At 39.2% G+C, this 14,345-nt stretch overlaps 1 protein-coding gene across 1 annotated transcript in view; it reads right to left on the bottom strand.

Annotated features, from left to right (window-relative positions):
- The window catches only part of LOC139735751 (ras-related protein Rab-34-like), a 36,463-nt gene that overhangs the window by 13,890 nt on the left and 8,228 nt on the right, over positions 1–14,345 (bottom strand). The window contains exon 3 of the mRNA XM_071646502.1: positions 6,971–7,138. Within this exon, the coding sequence (XP_071502603.1) occupies positions 6,971–7,138 (168 nt within the window). The remainder of the gene's footprint in view (positions 1–6,970; positions 7,139–14,345) is intronic.

Consider the following 14,345-nt stretch of genomic DNA (forward strand, 5'->3'; position numbering starts at 1 on the left):
ACAATTTAGGATAAACAGGGTCTCCATAATCAGTGCTATATTAAACCAGAGGCAGGCTTCTTTTTTGTTGTTGGTTTGCTTCCTAATTTTGATAAGGAAGAGCCTTATTTCTGCACTTTCTGCATACTGTACTACTTGATAATATGTTACAACAAAATATCATTGTCAAAAAAAAAACAAAAAAAAAAACACAGCAGGGATAGACAACTGTAATAAAGTACATATATGGCAATCAATAATCACCATAAAACAAACAAAAAAATGTATTGAAAAAACTTGAATAGCACTTGTAATGAAGTATCACGGAAGAACATAGAAATCGGGATAAAGAGCAACTAGATAGAAAATGCAGATGACCACCATGCTAGGCACTGCTTGAAGAAATGGCCAGCATTATTTGATAGTAATGTATGAAAGGGCTGTGTGAATCAGAAATGCTGCTTGAGGTTGGAAGTGTAGTTCAAGCTTGCCCACTGCTAGTTGATAAACCAGTCACCATCTAAAACCACAGGCCTCTTAATCCTAGTGAACACTACAGTACGTATGAATATACGTTTTATATGGTCAGAGTTTGTTGATAGTACAGGAGGTCCGTTTATTATGGGCACTGTTCTTTCCTTGAACAGAGGATACATGCTTATGTAAATTTTTGAGGGTCATGGTTTGTTTGTTTGTTTGTTTTTGTTTTTGTTTGCAAATAGACACAAGCATGCTGAAAGTGTTGGCTCTGTTTTTGTTAAATGCTCCTAGCTGCTATGCAAATGACATGGAAGTCAAGACCAGAGACTCCAACCCCAAGCACCTTCTGATCTGGAGATTCTCCCGCCTGAAACCCCTAGCAAATGGGAGACTCCAAGTTTATGTGTGCGAAGTTCCTAGGGTTATAGATGCTCTCTGGTGCTATCTAAGGCTTATTTTTGCAACATACGATAGCAATAAGTAAGAAATCCTTTCCAACGGGAGACATTGAGCCAGGGGGGGAGAAATTAAATCTCAAACAGGAGAACGGGAGATTTTGCAAAAATGGGTTTTCGGCGGGAGATCTCCCGTTGAAAACAGGAGAGTTGGAGTCTCTGCAAGACTGAATTCTTTTTTTTTTTACTAGAAATAAAAAATCATTCACAAGTCTGCTTTGTTTTGTTGACAGAATGGTCATTGACAGTTTGGGTGTGTCCAGAACTCCCAAGAACAAGGCACACTTCAGTCCTATTCATAAGACAACTGGCAGCACTCTGTCCATAAAGGCTTATCTTTTTTCGTTGAAACCTTATCATTAGACTACATAATGGACGATGTATTCAGAGACCTGACGAAGGAGCAGCAGCAGCGATGAGGGTTTCTAATGACTTAAGAGCCCCTGCTTTAATGCAGCAATCACAGAACCTCTCCCTGATGGGATCAGCTTACTGTTAGAGTCAAATTAAATCTGAGAAAAAAATATCAATATAATGCAGGCTTGAGAAACATTATCAGACAATGGAATCCCCTCTCATCTCACCATGCTGCATTGATTTTGCAAAAGCGGCTCGGTACAATGGCAGAGAACCTTAGTGCACCATCCCGCTGAACAATGAGGCAATGTTTCCATACATATTAACTCTTTGCATACCAGGGTATAAACCCTGTGCGTGCCACATTATTCTGAGACCAAAACATACAAGCGCTTAAAATATTTCTGTTTTTCAAAGCACTGTAATTCTTTACAGATTGTTGAAGCTTTTATGCTGGAAATGCTGTCCAGCAAAATTGAAAATTGCGGAGAAACTGCAAGCTTTGCTGTGGTATACTATGAAAAAGCTATGGATGTTTTTCTTGCAAAATGGCCAGTATTCTAGTAGCAAATGGGCTCCTGCCTGATTGCTATTCTAAGCAAATTATACGTGAAGTACATGTAGGCAAGTCGTGGACTGAGTTGGGCCAGCGAACATGGTACACACAGAGTTAAGAGAGCTTTGCCCAAATAACCCTGAGGGATATCAACATAATAGGCAGACAATGGGTGACAGGCGGAGGAGGAAACGACCAAGGGAAAAATACAAATTTCTCTGACTGGCAAACTTCCCTTATTCCCCTACACTGGTTCCTCTTTCATCTCTCAGACACTATTAATGTTTTCCCCATCTAGTGACTGCCGTCTTTACAGAAACAAATAAACCCCCCCCCCCCAAAAAAAAAGAAGAAGTTTATTTCCAATTTTTAGACTTGCTGTCAGAAAGCCTTCATGTAAGCACAGAGAGTAAAAAGGATAATATTACAGGACAATTGTGCAGGACATGATGATTGTATTTTGTTCGTGTTTTGTATTATGTTTTGTCTCACTGTATATTTATACCTGTAAATCAGATGCAATTCAGCCATTCAGCTGCAAAGTTTGATGAGCAATAAACCATTCATTCATTCATTCATTCATTCATTCATTCATTTATTCATTCATTCACTCACTCATTCATTCATTCATTCATTCATTCATTCATTCATTCAATAGTTCAAGAAAGAAGAATGTTGTACTGTTTGTTAAAAGAGGAAAGGATTATATGCAATACAGTCTATAAGCTTGTGACAGGTTCTCAGAGGCATGTACAACTGTATAATAATCAATCAATATTCATAATATCACAGAAGGATGACTATAATTCTAGACTTGGCAATAAAAACTAAAACAAAAAAAATATTAATATATTATTGCATACATGATCATCTGAGAAAAAAAAAACACCAGATGTGTTAAGCATTATAATTGCACTTCACACAATTGGTCCTGAAATATGTCATTACCGACATATTTCTGGTCATTGTGCACCGTCATTTTGTGATCGAACTTTGCACTTTGTTTTTAACTGAGAGCTGAGGTTTAAAGCCTCTATACAGTATGTCAATATCACAGGATCGATCACACATTTTACAGTATGTATACGGGTCATATTAAAGTTTGACTATGAAACTGTATTTGGCAATGGGCAAAAGAATTTGTTTTATTGGTGCGCTTGTAATGTGTAGAGTGCATCGGAACTGAATTCACAGTGACATAGGGCAATTTAGAATGTCACTTAAAATGTAAATTTGTCCTTGGTGATAAGTCATCATATATGCTTGACACTTGTCATTTCTTGTTGAATGCTGTGACAAAAAAAAAAGAGAAAATGAAATGAATGTGCTCCCAGATTAGCAGAATACATACAACTGTGTATCAACTACAAATGATGATCATAATGTGGGTAGTATAGCATGATAAGGTACAATTAAACAACTAATTATCACTGTGTTTGAATCATCTTTCTGCTGATGCATATCACATACAATGAAGTAGCCATAAAGATTGCTAATATGAGTACAGATCTCCAAACCTGGCCTGTTCTGTAAACACTTGACTGATGGTATGTAATTTATGCAAAGCTGTGTGTGCATTACAGCTTTCAAGAGAGTATCTCGTTACTATTAATCAGTAATGAAGGGAATACATAAAGAGAGTTTTGACAAATAAAGTGGATCAGCTCAACGAGTTTCTCTTTACAGTACATGACTGAACAAGAGTCTTTTGTCTTGGATGCACTCATGCACGTAAGTGGCAATACTACTTGTCATGGGATTGTGAAAAAGGGAGAATGAAATATTGTACAACATCCACAGTCACTGTTTAAGACAATGGAAAAGGTGCTGGATTGAAAAGTGTGAAACACCACCTTTTGATGTCTGCTATATGGTTCACGACATAAATAGAAGTATTCATTGTATCAAAGGCTATGCCACACATCAACATTCTTGAAATCAGCATTTTTTTTATTGCCAGAATTCAGTAGCTATTACATGTTGCAAGCTCAATGTCACAAGGTCCCAGCACTTTTTCCTATCTGACCTTTTTGGCTGATCGTAGACTTTGCTGGTAATTTCAATAATCAAGTTCAGCTTAGAATGTTTATTTACTTGTAGTTGAGCACTGCAATATGCCATACTCATTATTGCCCTTCATATTGCCTGCATTAATTAGGTACTTGTAGCCTCCATTCTCTGGTTTTGTAATGTATAATTTTAAGACACTGCCCTGACTTTTGACATTCTCTGACGAAAAAAAAAAAAGTAAAATAAGAAAAATTTTTGTGTGCTCTGCAAGTCAATGGTATCTGTATTGTACATACATTTTGTAAGCGAGAGAGAAAAAGTGTGTTCGTTTTCACCATATGTTTACATTACATGCAGCACTAACGTGTCACACGTTTTGACCACATCCACTGTAAATGGTCACATGTGATTGCAGCTTGCAGCATGCACAGTTAATAGATTTATGATTTTATTAAGGTACTAGTTACCAGTTTTCCTTTGCTTTTATATGAAAAATGTGATGCAACTTACATAACAAGCACTGCTTAAAAATAGCCTCCTTTGTTGCACTTTCTATGTCACTATATCTCAGTCTCTAATCATCTGCTGTCTCAATGAAATATTGTATTGCACAAATTTGTCTGTTTCCTTTTGTCATTGTTTTTATCGTTGCCATTGTTGCGTGCACTTGTATCATACTATGTCCCAGTTGTCTACTGTTTGCACTTTTGAAATATGGGAGTCAAACAAAACAAAAATCAATAAATAACCATTAGATGTGGCTCAAGATTGAGAGAATATACTCTGTTCAGGCCAAGAAAAGTCAGCCACCAATATCTGTACAATAGGTACAACGTATGTATATAGTAAATAGCGACATGGCAGAATTATATCTGGACCTCTGACACTCGACCTTTCAAGAGATTTTCGCAGCAGTTGATAGAGAGCAAATTCTGCCCTTTACACTTACAATTTGTAAATCATTCGTAACTGTAATGATTTTTCTCTTGGCCAGAGCCACAAAGGTATTGTATACAAATATACCAGGCCTGAGAGGCTCTGGTTGAAACTATGCGCATGAGGTGACTTCAGTAGCACTATTTTCTGAGGGGCGCAGCCCCGAAGAAAATAGTGCTACTGAAGTCACCGAAGGCACATAGTTTCAACCGGTGCCTCGAAAAATTGGCCTGGTATATTTGTTTTATATCCCTCCCAATGAATTTAAGAGTATTCGACTGCTGGTATTCTGTAATTTACCTCTTTTTTAAGGGCATCTTGCTTTACTTTTCAAGAAGATTGACTAGTCATTCACGCTCGGGAAAGCAGCTCAGCAGGAGGGCAGCGCGTACGCGTACTATGAAGAGACAACTGCGCGCTCAGCCGCTGAAGTGTACTCGGTGCATTGCTGTAAACATGCACAAACTGCAAACTCACTACGCGCTTCATACATGCAATACGCCTATCCGATCTGTCAACAAGTACGTTCGGTTGCCAGTGCGGTGATGTGCGTGCTCGAGCTGATCAACGATGTGACTGTGAGCTGCAGTTGATTGTGTTTTCTGTCGTCTTTCTACCTAGCTGTCATGTCTGTACATGAATATGGACTATCATTTCCTGTTAAAATGCAAGTATACATCGTAAATTTGGGTAGCATTCAGTAACAGCGTATAAGGTTAGATTATAGGCACTGGAAAAATTCTAGCAATTAAAGCATCGAGTGCCACTGTAAATTCGTGTGATTCGTACGGTGTTCTAACGTAAACAGTGAACAAGTTAGACTCTAACTTACTCGTTAGACACTCTAAAAAATAATTATTAGGAATGAGATTACGGGAAATAGGGCCTACTGTTGGACAGGTAGAACTAACGTTAGGCTTAACTAGCGCTAACGTTAGAGCAGGCCTACTATCTACTGCAGTTTCGTTTGTCAACATCTTTTGGGTGGGTCGCTCGAGTTTAATACTAAATAGTGAACTGCGAGACCAACTTTCAAACGGCAAAGCATGAACTCCCCAAAGGCCTACGGTACGTCGAAGAACCGTACCCTAGCTTGCTTATTGTTGTCTAATTATAGATCTACGATATCGCCTACTCTGTTGTAACGTAGAATGAGGGCTTTATAAGAGTCTGAGTCTGAGTCTCTCTAAAGTAACCCGTGTCGCATTGAGTGTATGCGTGCCTTATGGTTCTCGCGAAGTGCAGTGATCTAAGGCGCCGCGATACCCATTCATTTGTACATGAAATCTCTCGCGAAGCGAAGGTGCTGCGATACCCATTCATTTACACGTGAAATATTTCGCGTCGCGACGCGAAGCAAAAAAGGCGCGAAAATCACCAGCGTGGTATAGTTTTTACCATTTCCCTAGGGAGTATAGTCTTTTTCGCGCACTTGTATGGTAGAATTATGTTTTGTTGTTTACAGTGCTCTCGACCAATCAGAGGACGAGATGCATTTTGTGAGGGATATAATATAAAATATACTCTGAGACAAACAGACAAACAGACAGACAGACAGACAGACAGACAGACAGACAGACAGACATTGCATGGTTAGAGATTTGACTCTGTGAAAGGAAATGGTGCCCATCATATTGAAAAGTATCAGTACCACCTGTTTGGAGGGCAACAACAATTGTATAAACATCATCAAAGCTACAATAAGACAATCCTAATGTGGCTTTTGAATGCAGTTTGATGTGGATTCCCCTTTTGCCACCATCATTCTAGATACAAACAATTTCTTTATATGCTACCTGAGCATTCTTCATCACCAGATACTGTAAAACGAGGAATTTTCGTGTGCATTTTAATTTCGCGAATTTCGCGAGTGCCAAAATTCGCGAAAGCTTTTGTCTACACTACATGCATTGAATGCCAGTACCGATTCGCGAAAATTTCGTGCCACGAAAAAGGCTGTCGGCTCCAATTCGCGAAAATTTCATGCCGCGAATATATCATGTTTTACAGTACACTGGGTGATATGCAAAGGTCGTCTGGAGGTCAAAGTTCATAAACTTACAGTAGGAGATTCCTCTTTGTTGTTGTCACTCCAGACATACAAGGTATGTAAATCAACACACAGAGGAGCATGTATGATACAAGATGCACTGGGTGATGCAAAGGTTACCTACAAGTTCATAGTTCACAAACTTACAGTTGGAGATTGAACGGCACGCCCAGGATGTCGAACCGCTCCACCTCAAAGTCGACGCCGATGGTGGCCTTGTAGTCTCTGTCAAAGACCTCGTGGCAGAAGCGGTTGACGAGACACGTCTTGCCCACCGACACGTCGCCAACCACAATCACCTTGGACACCTGCAAGCTGAAAGCGAAAGTGAATAGATTGGGTTTATTAACATCTCTTTTCTTTCTTTCCTTTTTTTTTTTTTTTTTGCCTCAGGGTAACACTGCATGTCGTAAACAACACTCGTGACATGGCGTCACCGGTTTGAATTGTTTTTGTTTTTCTGGTAGCTTAACATGTACAGTGGTACTTCATGTTAAGGTTGACTTTGAAAAAAATCTTTTTGATTAATGACACAAAAGGAAATTTAAAGATAATTTGTGCGCAGGTCGGTGGCAGACTCATCGTATTTGCATACATGTGTGTGATCGCCTAGCTGGCAGACACACATTTTTTATGCTCCTGATTTTGCAGTTGAATTACGTGTTATTCTTGAGTGGCGAAGGACCCTTTATGAACAGCTTGTGGAGTAGTGTTTCTAGAAGCAGCTGGACGATTTTCGAGCTACATTTCCATTAAACCCAGAATATATTAGCTCCGGATTCTTTTTCATCTATCTGGCTTGGGAGCACACTGCAGACATATTGGATCCATGTACAAGCACTCTCTACATGTACTGGTGAAAGCAGAGGATTAACCTTTGTCTGGGTTCAGATAAGTGAGCACACATCAGTTCATTGCCCAGCTGAACTTGAATAGGACCACCAGTGCTACAATGGTTGGGTGAGCACACATCAATTCATTGCCCAGTTGAACTTGAATAGGACCACCAGTGCTACAATGGTTGGGTTGAGGTTAATCCTTCCCCTCCTTTTGCTATCACTTGCAAACCTTGACTCTTCAAGTCTGCTGTGTACCAGCTGTTCACACAGCTATGGCGGGCGAAGATACATATCATTATCAAGGATGGATAGATGTCACATTAAGTTTGTGGGACATGGTATACATTACTATCCAAACTCAACAGCCACCTTTCGGACTCAGCTCCTGGTTTGTGGTGATATCCAACCAAACCCTGGCCCAAATGTAGGAAAAAGAATCCAGTACTCGGTGGATCAACTTTTGAAGTTAAAACCTAGTCCTGCTGCAAATAAGAAACTTTCTGAAGATACCTGGAAGAATGTAAAAGCTCTGGGCATCAACAATAAACCTTTATCACATCGCGGCAAGCGTGGTGGTATTAGAAAGCGAACACACCGTATCCAGGTTGTTATTACAGATAGGTTGCCAATAATGGAACACATACGGTTCTACAGAATGAAAGATATCAGGCGAACACCTGGCAATATCAAAATCCTCACTAGAACTCCCTTAGCTTACAAGGATAAGCAAACAGTGAAACTAGCGGTATGGAATGCCAGATCCATGAAAGCTAGAGGACGTGCTACGGCAATATGTGATTTTGTGATCAATGAGAAAATAGATATCTATGCACTAACTGAGACGTGGTTAACAGATTCCTTTCGTGATGATTGTACTCTCGCAAATATCAGTCAGACACTTCCAAACTATGAGTTTCATCACGTTCCTCGAACAAGTACTACTGGTGGCGGTGTTGGCATCCTCTTACATCGGGGATTCGATCTCAAGTTCAACGACCGCAGCCAAACACACTCATTTGAATACATGGATGTTTCCATCTCATCATCAAACTCCCCCTCTCACACCATCCGCTTGCTGGTGATATACCGTCCTCCTTACAGCCGGAAGAGGGTGAGAAGCAGACCTGCTGATTTTCTTGATGAGTTCACATCTTTCCTTCAGAGCCTACATAGAGCTTCACAAAAGATAGTTTTGGTTGGAGACTTCAATTTCCATATGGATGTTAAAGATAATCAGGATAGTTCTGCATTCAATGAGGTCCTAGATCTTTTCAGCCTCAAGAACCATGTGACTTTTCCAACCCATTCGTCAGGCCATGCGCTTGACCTCATTATATCTGGCCTAGATGTTAACATCGTTGAAGGGCTTGAGAACCACTTTCATTTACCTTCAGATCATGCAGCGGTTACCTGTACCTTACGTCTTGGTCGACCTCGAGAGGTCAGGAAACATGTTCGTTCCCGCAACTTGAAAAACATTGACTACAATATATTTCAGCAGGATCTGTCAACAGAAATCAAGGGGGAATTACCGAATGACATTGATCTCTTAGTTCATCTTTATAACACATCTCTGAAAAGTGTGTTGGATAAGCATGCACCAATGAAAGACAGGCATGTTGTTCTTCGTCCAAATGCTCCTTATTACAATGACTCCCTCCGTCTCGCAAAACAACAGAGGCGCCGCTGTGAACGGCGTATGCTAAAGTCCAAAACTGAGATTGATCGGCAGATTTACAGGGCAGAATGTAAACAGTATTACCATAAATTAGCTGACACTGAGTCATCCTATTTCCGCGATAAGATAGACTTTTGTGATACACGAAAGTTATATCAGACGGTGGAAACGTTAACTACAGTGAAATCAAACGTCCTGCCAAAGCACACATGTGCAGAATCATTAGCCAATGAATTTGCCAATTTTTTCCACCACAAGATTTCCAAACTTACGCTTGAAGTGAAGAAAACACAAGGAGGTGATCATGATTTGGTACAACTCAATGAAGTATGTCATTCGTCCCTGACTGAATTTGAACGTTTAGACGAGGATGGTGTTATGAAGTTGATCAAGTCATCATCATCTGCAACATCCTCCTCTTTAGATCCTATGCCAACCACGGTGATCAAGAAGTGTGCCCCAGTGTTACTACCATTCTTGACAACGACTATTAACACTAGTCTTAATTCTGGATTTTTCCCCTTGTCACTCAAGAAGGCAGTTGTGACACCACTTCGCAAGAAAAATGATGTTTCTGCAGACGAATTGTCAAACTATCGTCCAATTGCAAACCTCTGTTTCATAGGGAAGTTAATTGAGAAAGCTGTAGTTCAACAAATACAGGAATACCTATCGGCAAACAATCTGCACAACCCGTTTCAGGCAGCCTACAAGTCACACAACAGTGTGGAAACTGCTCTGCTCAAAGTTCAGAATGACATTCTGGTTTCTTTGGATGAAAAAAATGAAGTCTTGCTGGTCCTGTTAGATTTCAGTGCAGCATTTGACTTAATTGATCACAAGACCTTGCTGAACCGTTTAAAATATCTGTATGGCATCGATGGGACTGTACTGAATTGGATATCATCGTACCTTTCCCAACGTTCACATGTTGTGAAGGTTAACGATTCTCTGTCCCAACCAATCGATGATAAGTGTGGGGTGCCTCAGGGCTCGATTATCGGACCGTTGCTCTATACATTATACAGCTCTCCAATAACAGCAATTATCAAATCTCATGGTCTAGAGACAATGTTGTACGCTGACGATACCCAAATGTATCTAACTTTCAGACCACAACATCTACAGAGTGCCATAAGCAGGATCAATGACTGTCTTGCTGATGTTCTTTCATGGACTCACAAAAACTGTTTGAAAATCAATCCACAGAAGACTGAACTAATTCACTTCTCGTCGAGATTTAATCCTGCGTCTTCACCAGCATGTATTGTAGTGGATGGACTGGATGTACATGAAACAACCAAAGCACGCAACTTGGGTGTACACATGGATCAACACCTTCAATTGAAAGAACATGTTAAAATCATGACTCAATCTGCAATGTGTGCATTAAAGAGAATAGGGAAAATACGAAATTATTTGTGCGAAAAAACTACTGAAAAGTTAATCCATGCATTTGTTTCTTCTAGAATTGATTTTTGTAATTCCCTTCTATTTGGCCTGCCCGAAAAAGACATAAGAAAACTCCAAATTGTTCAAAATTGCGCCGCCCGACTTGTGATGCGAGCAAAAGGAAGAGATCCCATAACACCCTTGTTGTCACACTTGCATTGGTTGCCTGTAGATAAGAGAATCATGTTTAAGATCCTTGCATTATGTCATAAAACATTGATAAATAAGTCCCCAACATATTTGTCTGACATGATCATTGAATATATTCCACAAAGAAATCTACGATCTTCTAGCCAGAATTTATTAGTTATACCAGCAACCAAAACATGTTCATATGGGGATCGGGCTTTTCAGTTAGCAGCACCTGTACTCTGGAACAAATTACCGAGTCAACTTAGGGCCATCACATGTACTCACACTTTCCTCAAGTCCTTAAAAACATATTTGTTTTGTTATTAAATGATTATGATAAGTTGTATTTTGTATGTTTAATTATATTGTTTTGTTAAAATTATGTAAGTTGTAGTTTATGGTACTCTACCCATTTGTGTAAAGCGCATAGAGATTCCAGGAATATTATGCGCTATATAAGCAGCTATTATTATTATTATTATACATTGTATTGGGTTGCCACAAATATCAGTATTTCAAGAAAAGCATGGAACTCAAATTTCCATAACTTTCTTATCAAAGTCCAATTTTGAAAAAAAAAAATCTAGTATTCTGATTCATTCTACTCCATTTATTGAATTTACTTTGAAGATGGGGTAGAACTGCTCTTAAACAATCTGTCTGAGCAGGGACAGTATACTTGTACAATAGTGATATGCTGTACCAGTATGTGGTACATGTACCTTTCATCCGATACTCTTCAGACAGAGCTATAGATCCATAAGTTCTGGTACTGTAAACGTCAATATTTTCGCGCGATTAATTTTTCGCGCTGAGCGGCTCGAAAACATATTCGCGGGTTCTTAAATTCGCGCTCCGTAGCGGGTTCATACACAGTCGCTGTTTTCATCCAGCGATGCCAGCGTATGAAAAGCGACATAGCGAGCGGCGCGAGTGTGAGTACAAGCGCTCAACTACGTAGTACACTGTACATGTATTTTACTCGATAAGTGTACTGTAGTACTAGTACTGTAGTCGCGGAAATGTAGCACACCAATCGGCCGTGGGCTCGGTGCGTGCGATGCGTGCGATGATACTGCTATATGCGTAAACATGTCTGTACTACGTAGCAGTATCATCGACGAAGCGCACGCAATTCAGGCTGTTCAAAATGTGCATAGAAAATTGTGAAGATATATTCGCGTATTTTTGAATTCGCGCTAGCCGAACGTAGCGCGAAATCCGCGAAAATTAATGTACCGCGAAAATTTCCACGTTTACAGTATTACAAAGAAAAGGAGCGAAACACCTGCCATCGCAACAGGTAGATATCAGTCCCACACTGTGATAGAATTTTCTTTTTTTTCCCCAGAACAGACCAACAAGCTTGCACGTACACACTCTGTGTACAATACCATTCACTACTCCACTCCTACCAGGGAGGTTTTGCTCGCATACAGTCTACATCTGTGATCTAGATGTGACTAAACAAGCATTATACTCACATACACCTGTACACTATTAACATACAGTGTACATTCCTCGGATTCCTGAGCATTCAATTTTCCCAGGTTCCAGTGAAAATCAAATACATAAATTTCTTTTTCATTTGTATTTTTATTGTTTTCCTCTGGTCCAGCATATCCCATGAATTCATCTCCACACACCCAAGCAAGAACATCTGTGTACAGTTTAAAGTGAAAACACAGCATTGAACGTACAAGTGTACATTGCATCATTACGGAGGTACAGTAGGTGTTTGGTGGGGATGGCACAAATGGAAAAATGGTTCATTCATTGTTTACAAAGTCAATAGCAAGAATTGTGACCTTTATCACATACAAGTGTACCTGTGTTAGTTTCAATGCATTTCAGTCGTCACCTAATACTCGTGTAAACAGGATGAAAAATGAAATTGGCAAGCTACAATTGTCCCTTATGATGTACAGGTCATTTCTATCTGGACTGATGCTGAAGAACTTTGACCCACTGCTAATGAGAAGCAGCTGTACTACAACTATGTACGTAACATGCCTATAGATGGCAAATTACAAGATTTTGGCAGTAACACCTTTGGACAGATCCATGCCTTTTTAGAAGCATACATGTAATATAAAGTTGACATCCCTGCAGGAGTTACATTTTCCCCTAAAGATGCAACACTGAGAAAAAAATATAATATGTACATATGAAGAGTTTGTTTGCAAAAACCAATAAGTCCATTTTTGAAGATTTTGAAGTACGGTCTTTGTCATAAAGTACAAAATAATACCTTTTAAATGATAAGGACATTGGTCACTACATATAAAGGTACATTTTTGAAGTTATGGTCAAATATAAAGCAAGAATTTTCTTATTATTCTCTCTTTTTTCTTGACCTTTAATCGCAAATATTTCCATTTGGCAAATACAGACTTATCGGGTTTTTTGCGAACAAACTCTTCATATATATATCTTGAGGGGAAAATATAAATTCCCAAAGGGCCTGTCAATTGTTAAATTCCAACTGTACACAAGAAAATGTTTGTTTTATTACAACTGTATATGGTCTGCATACATACTGTATACACACCACCGTTTACAACACATTTTATTCCATCAACCGTAGCCCTGTTGGTAGCCAGTCAAATTCAGAAATTATATCACTTGACTTTACTGCTGAGCAATATAACGATTTTGATCCTCGCTGCATTAGTCATGTGATTGCATGACAATCTACAACTTTGTACATGGCCAATCACTGACCAGTATTCATGCAGACCAGTCAATAATCATAACACTGATAGGGAAGAGACTATGACCTTTAGGGCCTACTCTGTAAAAACATGGCCAGTGCCAAGATTGGCATTCTATAGCCATAAAATGTCACAAACAGTCAAGTGATGGAAGAAAATCAAGATCAGAATTATCACGATGTATCACTTGACTGTAAGATACAAAATAATACATCAATTTATGAAGCACAAAACCTTACAGACAGCATGGAAGAATTCTATATTACGTCTAGATAGGTTTTGTGTTTTATAGATTGATATACTTCAGTGTATTATTGAATTACATGTATGTTATCTTACGGTCAAGTTATATCATGCACCATAGTAATTTGATGCTTAATGTGCTGTTTGAATCAAAATCAATGCTTTTGTTCTTCAATTGTATGAGAACACTGACAAACACGGTCTGTGTGTGTGTTTGTAGACTGCAAATGTCTCGTGTAGCTGGCTATCAGATTATATAGTCCATGAAATGGTGCTAAATGTGCAACCAGCCAACAAGGAAACATAGTGTATTCACGGTCACACATTTTTCACAGCACTTCCTTTTGTGCACAATGTTGCCCATTTTGTAGGGAAAGGTTTCCCTGATCTATTGTGTATAATCTGAGTCAGCATTTATCATTATTCAGTATCAAAATAATGTAATTACACAACAGTGCAAATTG

This window comes from Diadema antillarum, unplaced genomic scaffold (assembly GCF_040938485.1).
Source record: "Diadema antillarum isolate AM-2024a unplaced genomic scaffold, OU_Dant_1.0 seq00000597_RagTag, whole genome shotgun sequence".
NCBI lineage: Eukaryota > Metazoa > Echinodermata > Echinoidea > Diadematoida > Diadematidae > Diadema > Diadema antillarum.